At 44.0% G+C, this 18,393-nt stretch overlaps 1 protein-coding gene across 1 annotated transcript in view; it reads right to left on the bottom strand.

The window, feature by feature from the left end:
• Positions 1–12,932, bottom strand: part of cltrn (collectrin, amino acid transport regulator) — a 32,862-nt gene extending 19,930 nt beyond the window's left edge. Inside the window, exons 1-3 of the mRNA XM_048603002.1 lie at positions 12,764–12,932; positions 12,369–12,427; positions 8,139–8,221 (exon numbers count right to left, since the gene is read on the bottom strand). Of these exons, the coding sequence (XP_048458959.1) occupies positions 8,139–8,221; positions 12,369–12,427; positions 12,764–12,851 (230 nt within the window). The 5' untranslated portion in view covers positions 12,852–12,932. The remainder of the gene's footprint in view (positions 1–8,138; positions 8,222–12,368; positions 12,428–12,763) is intronic.
• Between the last annotated feature and the right edge of the window lie 5,461 nt (positions 12,933–18,393).

Genomic DNA, 18,393 nt, shown 5'->3' with positions numbered 1-18,393 from the left:
TTAAAGAAGGGTCTAGGCCCGAAACGTCAGCCTTCCTGCTCCTCTGATGCTGCTTGGCCTGCTGCGTTCATCCAGCTCTACACCTTGTTATCTCAGATTCTCCAGCATCTGCAGTTCCTGCTATCTCTAAGGCATGAGAACAGTCCTGTGTACATCAGATAACTTTAGGTAACCAAAAATATACATGAGATTGCATGCAACTTTTTGGCATTAAAAAGTGGGACGTTTGATTGAAATCATGTACAAAATGTCCCTTCTAATCTGTCATAGTCACACAATTGCCACAAAGAGGCGCACACACACCATAGTCAGACACCCTAAATTCACTACCGTACAGATGTTGCATTGTACACTCGGGTCTGTATCAGAGAATAACAATAAAAATGTGACCAGAGTGTTCTCAGACATCAAGAGCAAATGCCCTCAGGGTGGAGGTGCTCATAGAGTCACAGAGATATACAACAGGGAAACAGACCCTTCGGTCTAACTCATCTGTACCGACCAGATATCCCAAATTAATCTGGTCCCATTTGCCAGAATTTGTCCCACATCCCTCTAAACCCTTCCTACTCACGTACCCATCCAGATGACTTGTAAATGTTGTAATTGTACCAGCCTCCACCACTTCCTCTGGCAGCTCGTTCCATACACGCACCACCCTCTGCGTGAAAAAGTTGCCCCTCAGGTCCCTTTTATATTTCTCCCTTCTCACCTTAAACCTATGCCCTCCAGTTTTGGACTCCCCTCCCCGGGGGAAAAGACCTTATCTATTCACCCTATCCATGCCCCTCATGAGTTTTAAAACCTTGAGAAGGCCACTCCAGGATTATTGTTGTTCTCTGATATCAGAGAACAGTCTCAGGTATGTGTGGAGCCAAAGAAATAGGTTGCATTATGTGCATACTATTTAATACAAACGGAAGACCTGATGGGTCCTTGTAATAGGACTTGTGGTTATGAAAGTCACTCCTGCAGGTATCATGAACAGCGTTACTGCAGCCAGCTTTGCTTGGACGGTAACCCATGCGATAACCTGCTGACCATTCCCATGCTCAATCTGATGAAACTTTAGCACATTTCAATCGCAATTCTCCATCGGGCCCCCAGGGTTGTGGACCACCACTATCAGCAGGCCCCATCGCCTGCTCCATCACAGCCCTATCTGCACCAGTTGGGGAAGGATCCACTTAGAACAATCCATCCAATAGGGAGTGGCTGCAATTCTCCGACCCTGTTCCCATCCCAGGAAACCCCTCCACCATTCCACTTCCCATTGCATTCATTACAGTGCATCGTCATACTGACATCACTGATGATGTAGCAGGCCACAGCGCCCTTGGAAGTTCCACAAGTGATGGGGCACTTTAGCCTAGTATTTGCCTCCCTTTGAATCCTTGGCGCCAACATCTGTATCATTGAGATGACAATGTTGGTTTAACTGCACCCAATCACACAATGTAGTTCGCCCTTGACCTTGCTGTATGCACCTGAGACATCAATCTAACACCAACAACATGTGTCAGCTGGCTGTGCGATAAAAATACTGCACATTCATTCAACTAAATGGCCATGCCCAAGGGAGGCGATGGCCTAGTGATATTATTGCTAGACTATTTAATTCAGACCCAGGTCATGTTCTAGGGACCCAGGTTCAAATCCTGCCATGGCAGATGGTAGCTTCTGAATCTAATTTAATAGAAACAAAAAAAATCTGGGATTAGAGATAGTAAGAACGGCCCATGCTGGAGTCTGAGATAACAAGGTGTAGAGCTGGAGGAACACAGCAGGCCAGGCAGCATCAGAGGAGCAGGAAGGCTGACGTTTCGGGTCTGGACCCTTCTTCAGAAATGGGGGAGGGGAAGGGGACTCTGAAATAAATAGAGAGAGGGGGAGGCGATGATGGAAGGTGGATAGAGGAGCAGATAGGTGGGAGAGAAGACGGACAGGTCAAGGAGGCGGGGATGAAGCTAGTAAAGGTGAGAGTAGGTAGGGAGTTGGGATGGTGGTTGGTCAGTGAGGAGGAGGGGCGGATAGGTGGGAGAAAAGACGGACGTGTCAAGGAGGCGGGGACGAAAGGGGCTGGTCTTGGGATGAGGTTGGGGCTGGGGAGATTTTGAAGCTTGTAAAGTCCACATTGAGACCATTGGGCTGCAGGGTTCCCAGGCGGAATATGAGGTGCTGTTCCTCCAGCCTTCGGGTGGCATCGTTGTGGCACTGGAGGAGGCCGAAGATGGACATGTCGTCCAAGGAGTGGGAGGGGGAGTTCAAGTGGTTCGCGACTGGGAGGTGTTGTCGTTTATCACGAACCGAGCGTAGATGTTCCGCAAAGTGGTCTCCAAGATTAAGAGTCTAATGACAACCATGAAATCGTTGTTGATTGCCAAAAAAAAAACCCATTTCGTCCAGGAATGTCCTTTAAGGAAGGAAATCTACTAACTTCACCTGACCTGGCCAGTGATGTCCACGTCCCACAAATGGTTAATAAAAAAGAAGGTAGGTGGGGGTTGGACGTAAGTTTAGTCAAGGCTCTGGGACAGTCAGATGTCCTGGTACAGTCATTGGCACAGTCTGCATACAGACCAGGGGCTTTGCTAAAGTCAGTCATCTGCCTAGACCACTCACGGTGAGGGGATGTGTCTGACTACAATCTGGGGAGTGGGCAATGATCATGCTGTAGGGTGAACACCACCAGTCGGGGGGAGTCATTCAGGGTCTGGAGACTGGTCAGTGATGCCTATGGGCAGTTTGTTGAAGTCAGTCAGAGATCTGGGTGTTAGTCATTATGGATGTAACACAGTCTGTAAGGACTGGAGGGCCTCGCTACCAAAAGGGGCGGTGGGGGGGGCAGGGGCACAGTGATACTATAAACTTCAAAACTTTAGTAACTGGTCAGCGATTGAAACCCATCAATAACTCTTTCTGGAACAAACTGTTTCCTGAAATGAAAAGGACAAGGAGAAGCTGTTATAAAGGAATTAAAAGGGACATGTGAATTAACAATCCCTGGGAAAAAAGAGGTGAAGCAGCATAAACAATTCCATCACAGACGGGAAGTAACAATTGCTTGATAACCTACTGCCTCATGACAATTACAATTTCTGGCAGAAGCAATGTCCTGAGGTAAATGGGGTTATCCCCCATTTCTGATGAAGGGTCTAGGCCCGAAACGTCAGCCTCTCTGCTCCTATGATGCTGCTTAGCCTGCTGTGTTCATCCAGCTCTGCACCTTGTTGTCTCGGATTCTCCAGCATCTGCAGTTCCTACTATCTTTAATTGCAGGCAAGTTGTGTTTTTTAAACAGGCAATTAATGCCGAATGTAACAAGGAACAAGGAAGCTGCTCCTGATAAGAAGGTAAAGTGGTGGACCAGTGACTGCAACAGTGTATTCAATGACGTGGATGAATTGATCTAAAGGATCATCAATAACGTCACATCCAAAACTTCACTTGAGAGAAAATCCAGTAAGAATTCAACCTCAGGATTCTTCAGTAGCAGAACTTTGAAGAACCCCACTGCACAAAGATGGAACTCTGGGCACATCCAGAGACAGACGCGGCTGGTTGGAACTGAAGCTAAATTCCACCATTAATCAGGTAACGGGCAATTTGAGTTGTGAGGCTTAACTTGAGGGGTCTTGTTGTGACCGATACATAAGTTTGGGCAATTGTTTCAGTATTGGATTGTATGTGAGATTCCTTAATAAGTAACTGAATTGAGCATAGTTCATGGTGATTTACATACAACAGCACGGGTTGAGGTGGAAGGTAATGGGGAGACACATCAAAACAGTAGGCAGAACAGCACTGGAGGATATGGCAGGCTGCTAAGCCTAGGGGAGGTGGGAAGGGGTTTTATAGACAATGACCATCACCATGGTTCCCACAGCAGGGAATGACGACAGTCAGGATGGGGGTTATTAAGGTGCAAGACTAGCCTTCAGGTGGCAGCAAGGTGAAGGTCAGCGGGTGAGTCTCCACATGGTGAGAGGGTGAGTGGAAATGTGCTGCCAGCTTAGATCAAGGTCAAAGGGGGCATGGAGGGAATTGTTGATGGTGGCTAAGTGGTTAAAAAGAGGCATATGGGCTCCAGTGCACAGAAACAAGGAAGTTATAGTGGCCTATTATAAAACACTGGGTCAGCCTCAACTGGAGTACCGTGTCCAGTTCTGGGCACCGCACTCCAGGAAGAATGTGAAGGCTTGAGAGATTCATAGAATCCCTACAGTGTGAGAGCAGGCCATTCAGCCCACACTGACCCTCCAAAGAGTGTCCCACCCAGACCCACCCCCCACTGCCTTTCCCTGTAACCCTGCATTTGCATGGCTAACCCCCTAGCCTGCACATCCCTGGACACTGTGGGCAATTCGTCATGGCCAATGCACCCTAACCTGCACATCTTTGGACTGTGGGAGGAAACCGGAGCACCCGGAGGAAACCCACGCAGACACAGGGAGAATGTGCAAACTCCGCACAGACAGTTGCTCGAGGGTGGAATCAAACCCGGGTCCCTGGCGCTGTGAGGCAGCAGTGCTAACCACTGTGCCACCTTACCACCCCGAGCATATTCAATGGGCCCTTGTTGAGACAGATTTCTTAAAGCTCATTTACAACACTAACTGTCATAAAATCTCAGACTTACACATAGTTAGGGCTCTGTGTTTACTGACTACATACAGCAAAAATGCAGTAATGATCAGCAGGCTATTGCTATGGTTACCACTGAAGATGAGCCAAATACCTTTAAAACGGAATGTCTCATGTTGTGGTGCCATTTAATTGTTTTAAGCTTAACTTCATCATTAAATCCTCCTAATAGCCAACTAATACATTTCCCCTGAATACATATCATTCCATAATGTCAATTCCCCTATCTTCCGACAATGCAACCCATGGATTCTGAGGCCAGTGGGTGCTGGTATCACTGCAGGCTCTGCCTTACAATCATTCAGGGTTGGCATTAATACTCTTCCTCAAAGGTCATTCTGCATCTTGCCACTCTCATCAGCCACAGTTCACCAACCTCCCATTCCTCTTTAAACACTCAAAGGGGCCATTGACACCCATTGTTATGCTCCCCACTCTTGTGGCTCCAAATCGAATTGTTACCATCCCTATTGCTCATTATTAACGTAAACGGTGGGGAACAGTGCACCTGCGGGAGCTAATTCTAACAAGATGTAGAGAGACGAAAACGTAACTTTAGTGATTGACTTTGTCTCTAGATTATTATTCACTTTACATTGACAAATAGGGTAGCACGGTGACTCAGTGGTTAGCGCTGCTGCCTCTGAGAGCTAGGGACCTGGGTTCGAACCCACCCTCGGGTGACTGTCTGTGTGGAGTTTGCACATTCTCCCCATGTCTGCATGGGTTTCCTCCAGGTGTTCCGGTTTCCTCCCACTGTCCAAAGATGTGCAGGTTTGGTGGATTGACCATGCTAAATTGCCCATAGAGTTCAGGGATGTGCAGGCTAGATGAATTAGCCATGGGAAATGCAGAGACACTGCGATAGGATAGGGGGCTGGGGCTGGGTTGAATGCTCATTGGAGGGTTAGTGTGGACTACATCGGCCGAATGGCCTGCTTCCACTCTGTGGGGATTCTATGAACTATGGAGAAAGCAATTCATTACACAAACGAACCATGACAATGCAGAATACTCTATCAAGTAATAAACCAGATTTGGGATTAAATGAAGGCTTTGCTGAGTAAACAGATTACCAGACTCAGGGATATATGAAATGCATTGGTCTGACCTCAAAATAGGGTGTGAAAACAAAATGTGCCTTTTAAATTTTATTATCAAAGGACTTTGGACAACCTGTGACTGATCTGCAGTTAACATTTGAGTTGCAATTGAAAAACTGTTCTCGTAAAACAAATGACTTTATTCCCCAACAACAGAAACAGGCTGAGCAATAACTGTTCAAACTGTTCAGTTCACTGCATTTCTTACACTGATAGCTCTGCTTCCAACCGTTTATGAGAGACAAATTAGGTGAAGTGAATAGGTTGATATAAAATAAAAAGCACATTTATAATTGGGCTAGAAATGTAGTCCATTCAAGACTCGAGGGGGAGACAGATCAAGCCTTTTCAATATCGCCTGGAAATATCTTTCCTTTCTGTTAGTTTAGTATAGGCAGTAAAATATCTCAAATGTCAGATTTTTATGCTCAATATATTTTTGGCTCATTCAGGTTTAATGCTCAGTCCCAATAGCAGGCCTCACTTCAGCTATGACACAGATTCAATCCATTTCTACTGAGTATTTAGGGAACTGGCGGGTACAGATGTGTTGGAGTAAAGAGCTTCACACCAAAAGCACACACTGATGTCTGATTTTGTTCTCTTCCGTGATGCAATGGAGCAAACCTCAGAGAATTACAGCCAAAACAGGCCATTTGGGCACATAGATCCAAATCTCCTGCTACCCCCTACCCTACTTAGCCTAAACCTATCTATACGTGCTTCTGTTCATTGCTCCTTTATCTAACGTGCCCAAAATCCATACTGTAAGTTGCTCATACAGTTGTGAATGGTACATTTTCAGTGTATCTGGCTAAGTATTTTCTCTGGGAGCCTGTGTTGGATTTGATAGTGTTGTGAGAATGAACTGGCCTCTCAACCTTCATGGAGGTGAATGAACAGACATCGGTGAATCAGTTCAAGTATGTTTCTTCCACCTCTGCAATTTGGAAAAGAATGAAAAAACAACTTACTTTCTTTCTGAAAAGTGGCATCCACTTTAACCTAGAGAAGAAATCAGATGGGATACCTCTGATATCCAACAAAGCCATAGATCCCAGACACTGCAACTGTGTTGTTATTTACCTTGACGCAATTGGAATGGACTAAGTAAATCATGGATTGGTCAGCTTCCAACTGTTGGCTAACAACTGCTCAATTGTCACTTCATTCCTCCAACATATTTGATAACAATTACCCTTTGTCCCCTTAATAAAAACCGAAGGAACTGCGGATGCTGTAAATCAGGAACAAAAATAGAAGTTGCTGGAAAAGCTCAGCAGGTCCAGCAGCATCTGTGAAGGAAAAAACAGAGTTAACGTTTCGGGTCCGGTGACCCTTCCTCTATAAACTGACGTTTTCCCAGCCGCCATCAGCTCTGAGGAAGGGTCACCGGACCCGAAGCATTAACTCTGCTTTTACCTTCATAGATGCTGCTGGACCTGCTCAGTTTTTCCAGCAACTTCTGTTTTTGTCTCTTTGCTCCCTTGTTGGGCTGGGTAGAGGTCTAAAGGATAATTCAAGAAGAGCCCCCATGATCAAAGGACTTCAAGACTCTGGCCTAGATATTCAACAGAGCGGCCAGGTAACTGCTGGTAAAGGAAGGGTTTCCCTCGGTCCCCAGCAAGTGGCCAGACCTGATTATCATTTTGAAACCCATATCATAGCCTCCAGCACCAGTCGGCAAGAGGCAAAGAGGAATCATGGATTGGGAAAGATATCAATGACACCAAAAGATATCTCTGACCCCAGAGACATTTGGGGTCAAGGGGCATATCAAATAAAGATTATGAGGTGGAGATATCCGGGAAGGGTATCCAATCATGCAGAAGGGGCTATTTGAAGCATGGGGGTTGGATCCAATATCGAGATGTTAATTTATGGAGGGCTGGGTTAGGGGAACACTGTTGTTTCTCTTGGCCTACAAGCAGTGGTAGAAAAACAGTTTACCTCTGAGCAGACTAGCAAGCCCAACCTCCACTGAACTGTTGGGCTTCCCAAACTCCAGGGAACCCAGTCAGCCACTTTTAAGGACATGAGAGACAAAACCTGGAGCATTCAGCCTCACTAAAATATTTAAGCAAATAATCTGACTCTCGAGAGCCAGTTGGCTTCTAACTTCACCAAGACTGCTTGGCAACTGCTAGAATTGGAAGGAGGTAGACAGGGAGAGGGACAAAAACAGAAATTGCTGGAAAAGCTCAGCAGAACTGGAAGCATTTGTGGACATGTGTCGATGCAGGGGAAGATGCTATGGGGCTGGGGCTGTTGGGTGAGTGAGTTTGGTTCAAATTGGAGATTTCTTCAAAACATTTTTTTAAGTCTCACCTGAAACAAAAAAAAATCACCCAGCCAATCTTCCCAGCATGATTCATTTCATGAAGCACTTACTTGAATGTTTTGTTCATTGATTTTCTCATGCCATAGGCCATGGTTGCTTGAAAGTAGAATTGTTCGTTTTCATCCCATTCATACTGTTGGTGAACAAGACTTAAAATCAGTCCCAACACTCAAACCTTTTCTCTTCACATCTCACTTCTCTGAAACAAGGCAGCAGGCAGCAATGTTAGACCTGGCTTCAACAGCAACCCCCTGGAGGCCAACACTGCCTCATCCATACTCGGAAGTTAACCAATAGATTCGTCTCCGCAGCCAGTGGATTACCAAAGGTATAAAGCTGTTACTGCGAATATTTCCATGAAACATACTGGTATACAGCGATGAAACATATCTCTATTTGTGCTGTTTCTTTGGATTAGTGTGAATGATTTTAAACAGTACAACTATCAGCACAATTTTAAATATACCATTAATGCCCTCAGTTTGCAGCCTGGAGGACAAATCTACTCGCCTCCAGTCTGAAAAGACAAATATAGTTGGATATGTGATCATTGCACATAGCCTGAGGAGGAGGGGATGGCCTAGTGGTATTATCACTGGACTATTAACCCAGGGGCCCAGGTAATGTTCTGGGGACCTGGGCTCAAATCCTACCATAGCAGATGGTGGGATTTGTATTCAACAAAATATCTGGAATTAAGAATGTAATGATGATCGTGAATCCATTGCCAGTTCAAATAAATAGGGAGAAACTATTTCTGTTGGGCAGAACCCCTGTAAATTGAGGGCACAGATAGAAAGGAATTGACTTGTATGTGTAGAGTCTTGTACTGATCTGAAATGTGCTTCCTTCAGTACATAATTTGATGGTCAGTATTAGACAGGATCTTCAATTGCACAGTGTTAATTATAATACATGGGTGGAACAGAATTTGGAGTTACCAGGAGGCTGTAAAACTTCAAGTTTTTCTGCCATCACTTTCGACAGCTCTATTGGTTTGCATCTACTCATCTCCCTCCCCTTATTAGTCTGAAGGATAAAGTCAGCATTATCTCAGAGGACCACGGGGCTGTTCTCTCGTTAGAGAGAGAGAGACGACTGGGGGATGGAGAGTCACCATGCTTCAAGCGATGGGCAAGGTTGAGAAGACAGGCCCTTCACAGCAAGCTCAGGCTGGTACTGACGGTGCCAGTCTGCATCGCAAAGCAGCCAACTGGTATGCAGCACCCATGTCTGTCACTATCACATCCCACACAGGCTGGATGCTCCTGGGTGATCACCAGCTCACATCCAGGGGGACCAGCTCAGGAGAAAGTATCCAGTGTTGCCTGAACCTAAGCACAGGGCGGATGGGCACAACATTTCTTGTTACAAGTGGGTACTGCAGGGGCATTTAATTTCCTGGCCCTAGCCTTCTGCTCGGAAAGCAGCTGACACCGCTTGGGTGTTCCCTAGAGGTTCCACCTGCATGACCATCCTTAAAATAGCTTCAAGATCCAGACTGCATTAAAATTGGGTTAGGGATTCCCTTATCAATCCAGCTCACCAAAACACAAAGTTATCACAAGAGTACATCTAAATACTTCTGACACGTTATGAGGGCCTGTTTGCTGTGATGTAGACCCCTAGGACTCTATGCTGAAGTGTCCCAGTCATAGTCATCTAGTGTTAACATATTCCTGCTTGTTCCCCCTAGATCCATGTCACATTAGACAGGCCCATTGAAGCAAATCATCAACTGAACTGTGTAGCGAGCTGATTCCAACGGGTCAGCTTTGGAGAATAATTGCTTTTCATTTGTTGCAGTGGGAACATTGGGAGAGTAAAGGCAGCTGAGTAGAGAGGCAACATGTTTCAAAGATCTGCCTTCATCATCCGGGTTTTTGTCATAAATGTTAAAGGAAAAATAAAACAAAAAAACTTCACTTCCAGTCTAAACGCTCATCCTCGTTCCCCAAACTCACTCTCCTTGCCCCACTGATACCACTGCACGTCTCTACCCATTCCCCATAGCCCTCAAATACACAATCCCAGTCTTCCTTCATAAACAGTACTTTTCCGCCCCGAAAAATTTAAAGGTCAGGAGATTTAGATGTCTTTTTGGCTTGACAGTTCCCTTGGCAGCTTCAGTGAGTTTATTCACATTCATACTTTTAATGATCGCAAAGGTTATCTGACTCCGTCCAAAGGATACCTTACCTCTCCCAAAGGACTAGACCTCTCCAAAAGGGTCACTTCCCTCCCCAAAGAACACTGGTGGCTTTACAGGCCTTCGCCTGAGAATAGTAGAACCCGTAAGTTTTATATTGAATATCTCATCTGCAAAAATTGGATTGGTTTGGGGGAAGCTGCGCTTTAATATGTCCACATTTGGTTGGGGTGGGGGTTGGGAAAGTGTGGTGAGGGTGGAGGAACATGAAAATCAAGCCTGAGACATCATTTTAGCCAATGAAGAGATGCTCTCCTTCACTGGAGAAATTCAGACTCATGTATCATGAAGCTACTGAGCACCATTTGAGTTTACCCAGATCTAAGAGCTATTTACAGGTACTTCCCAATGGTAACTAAGACCAGGAATGTTGGCTGATTTGTCACTTCCTCTATTACACACGAATCCGTTTTCCTATATAAATCTATTTTGCTGCCTATCTATATCAGAACCACATGCATTGTTTGAGTATCAATAGCAAGAAAATCAATAGCAAGATCCATAATTGTTTAATTATGTCCTTAAACTGGGAGTACTGAAACAATTACAAAACTAATGGCATGAATATATTCCTTCATTCCCACTGAGAAAGCCATAGTTTGAAGAGAGATTGGAAAATTTCAAGACTGTTCCCCTTCAAACAGTGATGTTTAGGATGTGATCTACAAAGGTTTTCAAAGAAGGGTCCAGACCCGAAACGTCAGCTTTCCTGCTTCTCTGATGCTGCTTGGCCTGCTGTGTTCATCCAGCTCTACATCGTGTTATCTCAGACTCCAGCATCGGCAGTTCCTACTATCTCCAAAGAAAGGTGAAGTTTTGTTGGTTTGGAAGTGGAAAAGTATGGGTCAATGACTTGAAGTTCAAAATCATTGGAAAAGTACTTGAAATAGAGATGAAGAGGATTCTATATTTAACTTTAAAAAGGGAGTTGGTCAAATGTTTGAGAATCAGAATAGAAATGTGGGTTGGGGTGTTTGGGTGGGTCATTGCTCATCAAAATCCTAGCACAGGTGGGATGGGCCAAGTCGCCTCCTTCTGTGTCTCTATAACATGGCAATAATGGAAAATTGTTGAGATTGAATTTTAAACCAGCTGATGGGAGTAGGGGTATGAACAATGAACAATTCCATAATCCTTAAATAAGGGGAACCCCTCAACGTCGGCTATGATGTTTCCAATCAATTCAACAGTTTGTTTTTTGCAAGGAGAAAGATTCACAACTCCACAGTACTTTATGTGAAGTGCCCCTTAACAACAATCTTGTACTGCCTAAAGACTATATTTTTATTTTTTGCTTTCTTTTCATCTCTGGCAAGGTAAAAAGACTGCCACAGCAACAATTGCTTTTCCAGTCTTTTCCTCCACGTGTAATACCTATTTTTTTTCTCCTGTCTGTGCTTGTCTGTTTGTGCGTTTAGAGGGAGAGTTTATAAAGGGGTTAGAACTTTAACCAATAGAGTTATATGTTGACAGTTCATAAAAGTTAACCTGCATAGAATCCTGACAGTGTGGAAACAGGCCATTCAGCCCATACTGACCCTCCGAAGAACATTCCACTCATCCTATCCCTGCATTTCCCATGGCTAATCCACCTAGCCTGCACACGATGAGAAATTTAGCATGGTCAATCCAATCCAACTTGCGCATCTTTGGACTGTGAGAGGAAACCAGAGCACTTGGAGGAAACCCACACAGACAGTCGCCCGAGGGTGGAATTGAACCCAGGTTCCTGGTGCTGTGAGGCAGCAGTGCTAACCACTGAGCCCCCATGTAATATGGGTAATATTCATAATAAAAAGTCATTCCTGTTCAGTATGGAAACCTGCTCAAGCTTTCCATCAATCAGGTAAATTAAGACAAAGACAGGGGAATACAGCAGACCTTTTAAATTCTTTTAACTTTTGTCATGTCTCAAGGAATAGAAGGGCTTGAATTCCAGCTTGTTGCCTCAGTGGGGTTTAACGGTTAATTTTAAGGTTGTGCCCCCTTGTTCTGAACACTGCCAAGAGCGGAAATAGTTTATCCGATCAAAACATTTAATCGTCTTAACCAGCAATTAAGGTGAACTTACTGCCTCGTCTCCAAGGGCTGCATTCAGGCTGATTCGCACTTTGTGAGCATAAGGAGATTCTGTAATTAATATGACCAAAACAACATCAAACTCTCGAAGCAAGGCAGAATTGTCTCTATTAGCAAAAGGTTAACAACACGGCAAGATGCAGTGAAGTTTGGGGGTGAGAAAGTTATTCAAACATCTAAAATGAATTTTAGGGTCATTCCAGAAATGGTTTTTAACCTGATTTAGCATCAGTCCATATTCAGCAATGTTATAACGTCAAAAAATGCAAAATTCATTGTCAGCAAAAATCAGAAATGATTCGTATCCATAATGCCTTTTAATTGTGATATCATCAGAAACTTAATGTACAAATTCACAAAAGCAAAGCTTCGGTTAAAGTAACATACCTTTGAAACAAAGCTGATTCACTGTTGCGGCATCAGACCCTCTGGATGGGAAGACATTGAAAACAAGAAGTAAAATCCCAAACCACATCCTTACAATTCGAAAGATGTTGCAAAGGCTGATCCTCGGAGAATGTCGTCTTATATTCCCTGTCAGATAAAAATCGACAGGAGGAATGGGTGGAAAAGTGTGTATACAGGTCTGTAAAAGGCTTAATGATTAAACGAGGATGTTCTCCTGGTAAACAATCCTGCTGATTTTTACAGGCCTGTCATTACCATGTACCTCGCATTGCCAGTGATATGATATGGAAAGAGAAACCTCAACAAGCAAACTCAACAGAAAAGCCACGCACATTGGAGAGAAATGATTGCAGTTGAGACTGTGGGTTGTTAACTTTACAGTTATCTGCTCAATACCAGCCAAGAGGAGGAATTAAAATGTTTAACAGCTTTGTGAGTGCAGCTTAAAGTAGCACTGCTCTGGAAAGTGAGTCACACTCAGAATTTCTACCTATGGGAAGCAATAGGACCTCCACCATTAAATTGGACAAGGATTTACCCTTAAAAACCACAGCCCAGGTTTCCACAGTGGGTCATAGAGCCATACAGCACGGAAACAGACCCTTCGGTCCAACCAGTCCATACTGACCATAGTTCCAAACTATACTAGTCCCACCTGCCTGCTCTGGGCCCATATCCCTCCAAACCTTTCTTATTCATGTATTTATCCAAATGTCTTTTAAATGTTATAACTGTACCCACAACCATTACTTCCTCTGGAAGTTCATTCCACACACTAACCACTCTCTATGTAAAAAAGTTGCCCCTCAAGTCTTTTTAAATCTTTCTTCTCCCACCTTAAAAATATGAGCCCTAGTCATGAAAGCCACCACTCCAGAGAAAAGACACTTGTCATTCACCTTATCTATACCCCTGATGATTTTATAAACCCCTATAAGGTCACCTCAACCTCCCACGCTCCAGTGAAAAATGTCCCATCCTATCTAGCTTCTCCTTATAACTCAAACTCTCCATTCCTGGCAACATCCTGGTAAATCTCTTCTGAACCCTGTCCAGCTTAATAATATCCTTCCTATAACAGGACGAACAGAACAGGAAACAGTGCTCCAGAAGAGGCCTCACCAATGACCTGTACAACCTCAACATGACGTCCCAACTCCTATACTCAAAGGTCTGAGCAATGAAGGCAAGTATGCTAAGTGCCTTCTTAGCCACCCTGTAGACCTGTGAACCAAATTTCAAAGAAATATGTACCTCAACGCCTAGGTCTCTCTGTTCTACAACACTATTGAGAGCCCTACTTTTCTCTATATGAGTCCTGTCCTTGTTTGTTTTGCCAAAATACAATCTCGCGCATTTATCCAAATTAATCTCCATCTGTCACTCCTCAGCCCATTGACTCGATTGATCAAGATCTCCGTGTAGTCTTAGAAAACCTTCTTCATTGCTCGCTACGCCACCAATTTTGGTGTCATCCGCAAACTTACTAACTGTGCCTCCTATACTCTAATCCAAATCATTTATGTAAACGACAAGCAAAAGTGTGGACCCAACACCAACCCCTGAGGTTGAGCTGCACATCATTGGTGGGAGAGGTGAGGGTGTGGCTGAGAAATTAGTTAGCTCATTTAGCTGGATGGCTGGTTTGCAATGCAGCTATAATGCCAATAGCATAGGTTCAATTCCTATATCAGCTGCGGTTACTGTGAAAGTCTCACCTTCTCAACCTCACCCCTAACCTGTGGCATGGTTACCCTCAGGTTAAACTCACCACCAGTCATGTTTCTGTTAAGAGTGTGTGGTTGGGACTGTGGTGAGCTTACCTTTTATATGAACTTCCAAAACACATGTCACAATATAGACTCGATGTCCGTGGGATGAAAGGGACAACATTGATGCAGATATGAAAATAACTAGGGAACAAAAAGGAGAAAGTAATGGTGAAAAGTTATTTTTACAGACTGCAAGGCATGCAGCATGACCCACAGAGTTAGTGTTCACACACTACTGTTTGATATGTCATGACTGGCATAGTGGCTGGAATTCAAGACCCACTATTGCACAGATTCGAGGTGAACATTAAGATTTCATGGAACTACAGAAAATCCCAACCTGGGAAAACCCCAACTCTAGAGTTTCTTCAATAACAATTTTAGAAAGCTCTATTTTTTGGAACACTCATGACTTTAACAAGAACCGTAAGAGAATGGGATTTTCAATTTATGTGACTTAAATTGTATCAAATTTTAAAACTGCCCCAATACACACACACTCGTACATACACACACACACACAGAGAAACACAGACACACGTACACACATACAGACACACACACAAACACAAGCACACATACAGACACACACAAACAGACATACACACGGATACAGACATAGACATATATACGCACACACAGAGACATAGACACATGTACACACACACACAGACACGCGCACATGCATGCACACACACAGACACACACAGAGACATAGACATACACGCATACGCATGCGCGCAGAAGCACACACACACGCACACAGACACACACACACACACATAGATACACACTGACATACACACACAGTCACAACAAAACAATGCAAATATTATACATTGAGGGAAAAACATAGAGGAAGACAGATCTGTATCACTAGTCTAAAATCACACATTTGGTTCCACAATCTCCAATTCTTTGATCCTGCCTTAATAGCATATGCACAGCAATGATCAGTCTATAGTTCACTGGTTGCTTTGTTAGACTTGGGGTCTTTCTTGTTTTTGAAATAACTTTTTCAGCGTCATTCTAATTTTTCTGTTTGTTTTGACAGAAAATTAGTGGTAGCAACTTTATAGAGAAAGGGGAGAGCTAGAAGACTGATGTAGCTAACTTCACCAGGTCTCCTTGCTTCTTGCTGCCTGATTCACTCCCCTCACTGAGTCAGTGTGAAACTACAACCTGACCAGCTTGTTGCTGTGCTGAGCTCTCCTGAACCCCAAAACGGATGGTACCACTTTGTCTGGACTCAATGTACCCAGAAAGTAACATTGGGCTGAATCATACCTTCTTTTCCTCGGTGCCAGTTGTGTTGAGTTTTTGGAAGGCTTTGAACTGGGGTCTCATGAGATGTCACACTGTATCCTCCCAAACCTGTTCCCTAACTACAAACTCTGCCTGTACGACATCCCTGTTGTCTGATTCTGTCCCCAGCTGAGGGCTACGGCCCCTGCCCACTCTGCAACATGCTCTCTTGGTTGAATGAACAGGCCAAGTGCATTCGTCGCCAAGGCAGGCTGGCACAAGCTGTACATGCTGAATTGGCATCACGGTGTGCCACTGATCAAGACGAGGAAGAGATGCTGTGAGCACGTAGCTAAGCGCTGAGTGAGTGTGCTGTAAGAAACCCAGCAAGTAGCCACGCAAAACAGTCCTGCCACCAGGTACCCGCTCGGACATCCATGCTGTGATCTCCTGACATCCGACTCGTTCAGTACGTTTGGTAAAGTAGAATGCTGAATATTAACAGAGTTCGGCCATTCATAAGGCATTTAACAACCCTAGTTAATAACTTGCTGCTATCCAGTTATAACTCAACTCACTGCAGATACATAAAAGATGCAGCAAGTCGCTCCTGATTTTGAGATAAGGCTTGGCAGACAATATTCTGCCCTAAATCTTGCCACAGCCCATGTGGCTCACATCCCTTTAAGTTTCTGCCCAATCTTCTACTTGCACCAGTGAACATCACTTACTTTTCGCAAAGTTGCAAACAACTCAATATCCTTTCTCTCCTTTCTCAAGGCAGCTTCCGTTTTCCCCAATTTTAGCCAGTAGACCAAAATAAAATAGGGATCCCTATGAATAACCTGAACCTGAGTCTGCAAAACATCAGTCAGAAGTTTGCAACCAGCATGAAACTAGAAATGTGATAGGTGATTAATGGGATGATAAGATTATTAGATGAGAAAGAATGCAGAAAAGATTTACTAGGCTGCTACCTGGACTGGATGGTTTGAGTTATAAGGAGAGGTTCCATAGGCTAGGATTTTTTTTCCCTGGAACATAGGAGACTGAGGGGTAAGCTTATAGAGGTTTGTAAAATCATAAGAAGTATAGATAAGGTAGATAGCCAATAGCTTTTTCCCATGGTAGGGGAGTATAAAGTTAGAGGGTGGATTGGTGGCATGGTGGCTCAGTGGTTCAGTGGTTAGCACTACTGCCTCACAGCACCAGGGACCTGGGTTCAATTCCAGCCTTGGGTGACTGTCTGTGTGGAGTTTGCATGTTCTCCCTGTGTCTGTGTGGGTTTCTTCCCACAGTCCAAAGATGTGCAGGTTAGGTGGATTGGCCATGCTAAATTGCCTGTAGTGTCTAGGGTGGGAAATATAGGGGGATGGGTGGGATGCTCCTCAGAGGGTCAGGGTGGACTCAATGAGCCAAATGGCCTGCTTCCACACTGTAGGGATTCTATGACAATGGTAGATTTGAGGAGAGTTGCAAAAGGGTCCAGAGGGGCAAACTTTTCACACAAAGAGTGGTGAGTGTCTGGAATGGGCTGCCACAGGTAGTGGTGGAAGTGAGTATAATTTCATAATTTATGAAACATTTAGACTGTACATGGATGGGATAGGTATGGAGGGTTATGGACCAAATGCAGGGGACTAGTTTAATCGTGAAAACTAGACGGCATGGGCAGATTGGGCCAAAGAGCCTGTTTCCATGCTGTAGACCTCTAAGAGACTTTGAGCAAAGGTAACGGTTATATTATAATGTGACAACATGGTAATGTAAGGGACAGATGTGGGACCGATGCAATTTAGTGCAGAGACACTTGAATTGATACATTTTTGAGGGAAACATGAGGAGGAACAATATGAATCAAACTCCAAAGGGTATTCAGGAACAGTGACACGCAAGACATATAATTTGAGGTTGGAAGAGCAAGTCAACAAGATACTGAAAAGTGTACATTCTCCTGGGTATTATAAAAGAGACATTGAGTGCAATCAAGGGAGTCGTGCTCAACTTTTATAAGTCACGACCCAGGCTCAGCTGGATTATTGTGTTAGGTGATGGCCAGGGCATTGTAAGACGGAGCATGTGAAGGAGATTCATGAGATTGGTAGAACTGTTTAATGAGAAACTGAGATTGTACAGTTTGGAGTGGTTTAATAGAGTTGCTCAAAACCTATCGGGTGTTATGATAGATTTAGCGAAGAGGGAATTTGTTCTATTGGATCAATTACCAGAATATACAGATTTAAGATAATTTGCAACAAATGGATTGTGGTTGTGAAATAGAATGGACTGACTGGAAGACCAAGGGAAGCTAACTCAATCATTACTTTTTTAAAGGGGAGTTGAATAATATACTTGAAAATGAAAAACTTGCTGACGAAGAGAAGAGGACAGGGCAGTGGCAATAACTGGCAAACACAGTAGACCAAAAGGCTTCTCTCTATGGTGGAAGATTCTAGGATAATATTACTTTGTATCTTTAGCAACAGAAAATGACGACCATACTGCAAGCACATGTGTCATTCATGCAAAACACAAACGTCTACTTAATACAAACCTGTAAGAGATCTGTAAAGGATTGGGGTCTATTTGATT

Source organism: Rhincodon typus, chromosome 11 (assembly GCF_021869965.1).
Source record: "Rhincodon typus isolate 14 chromosome 11, sRhiTyp1.1, whole genome shotgun sequence".
In the NCBI taxonomy this organism is placed as follows: domain Eukaryota; kingdom Metazoa; phylum Chordata; class Chondrichthyes; order Orectolobiformes; family Rhincodontidae; genus Rhincodon; species Rhincodon typus.
Note: the sequence above shows the minus strand (reverse complement) of the source record. Positions and strands in the feature narration are given on the sequence as shown.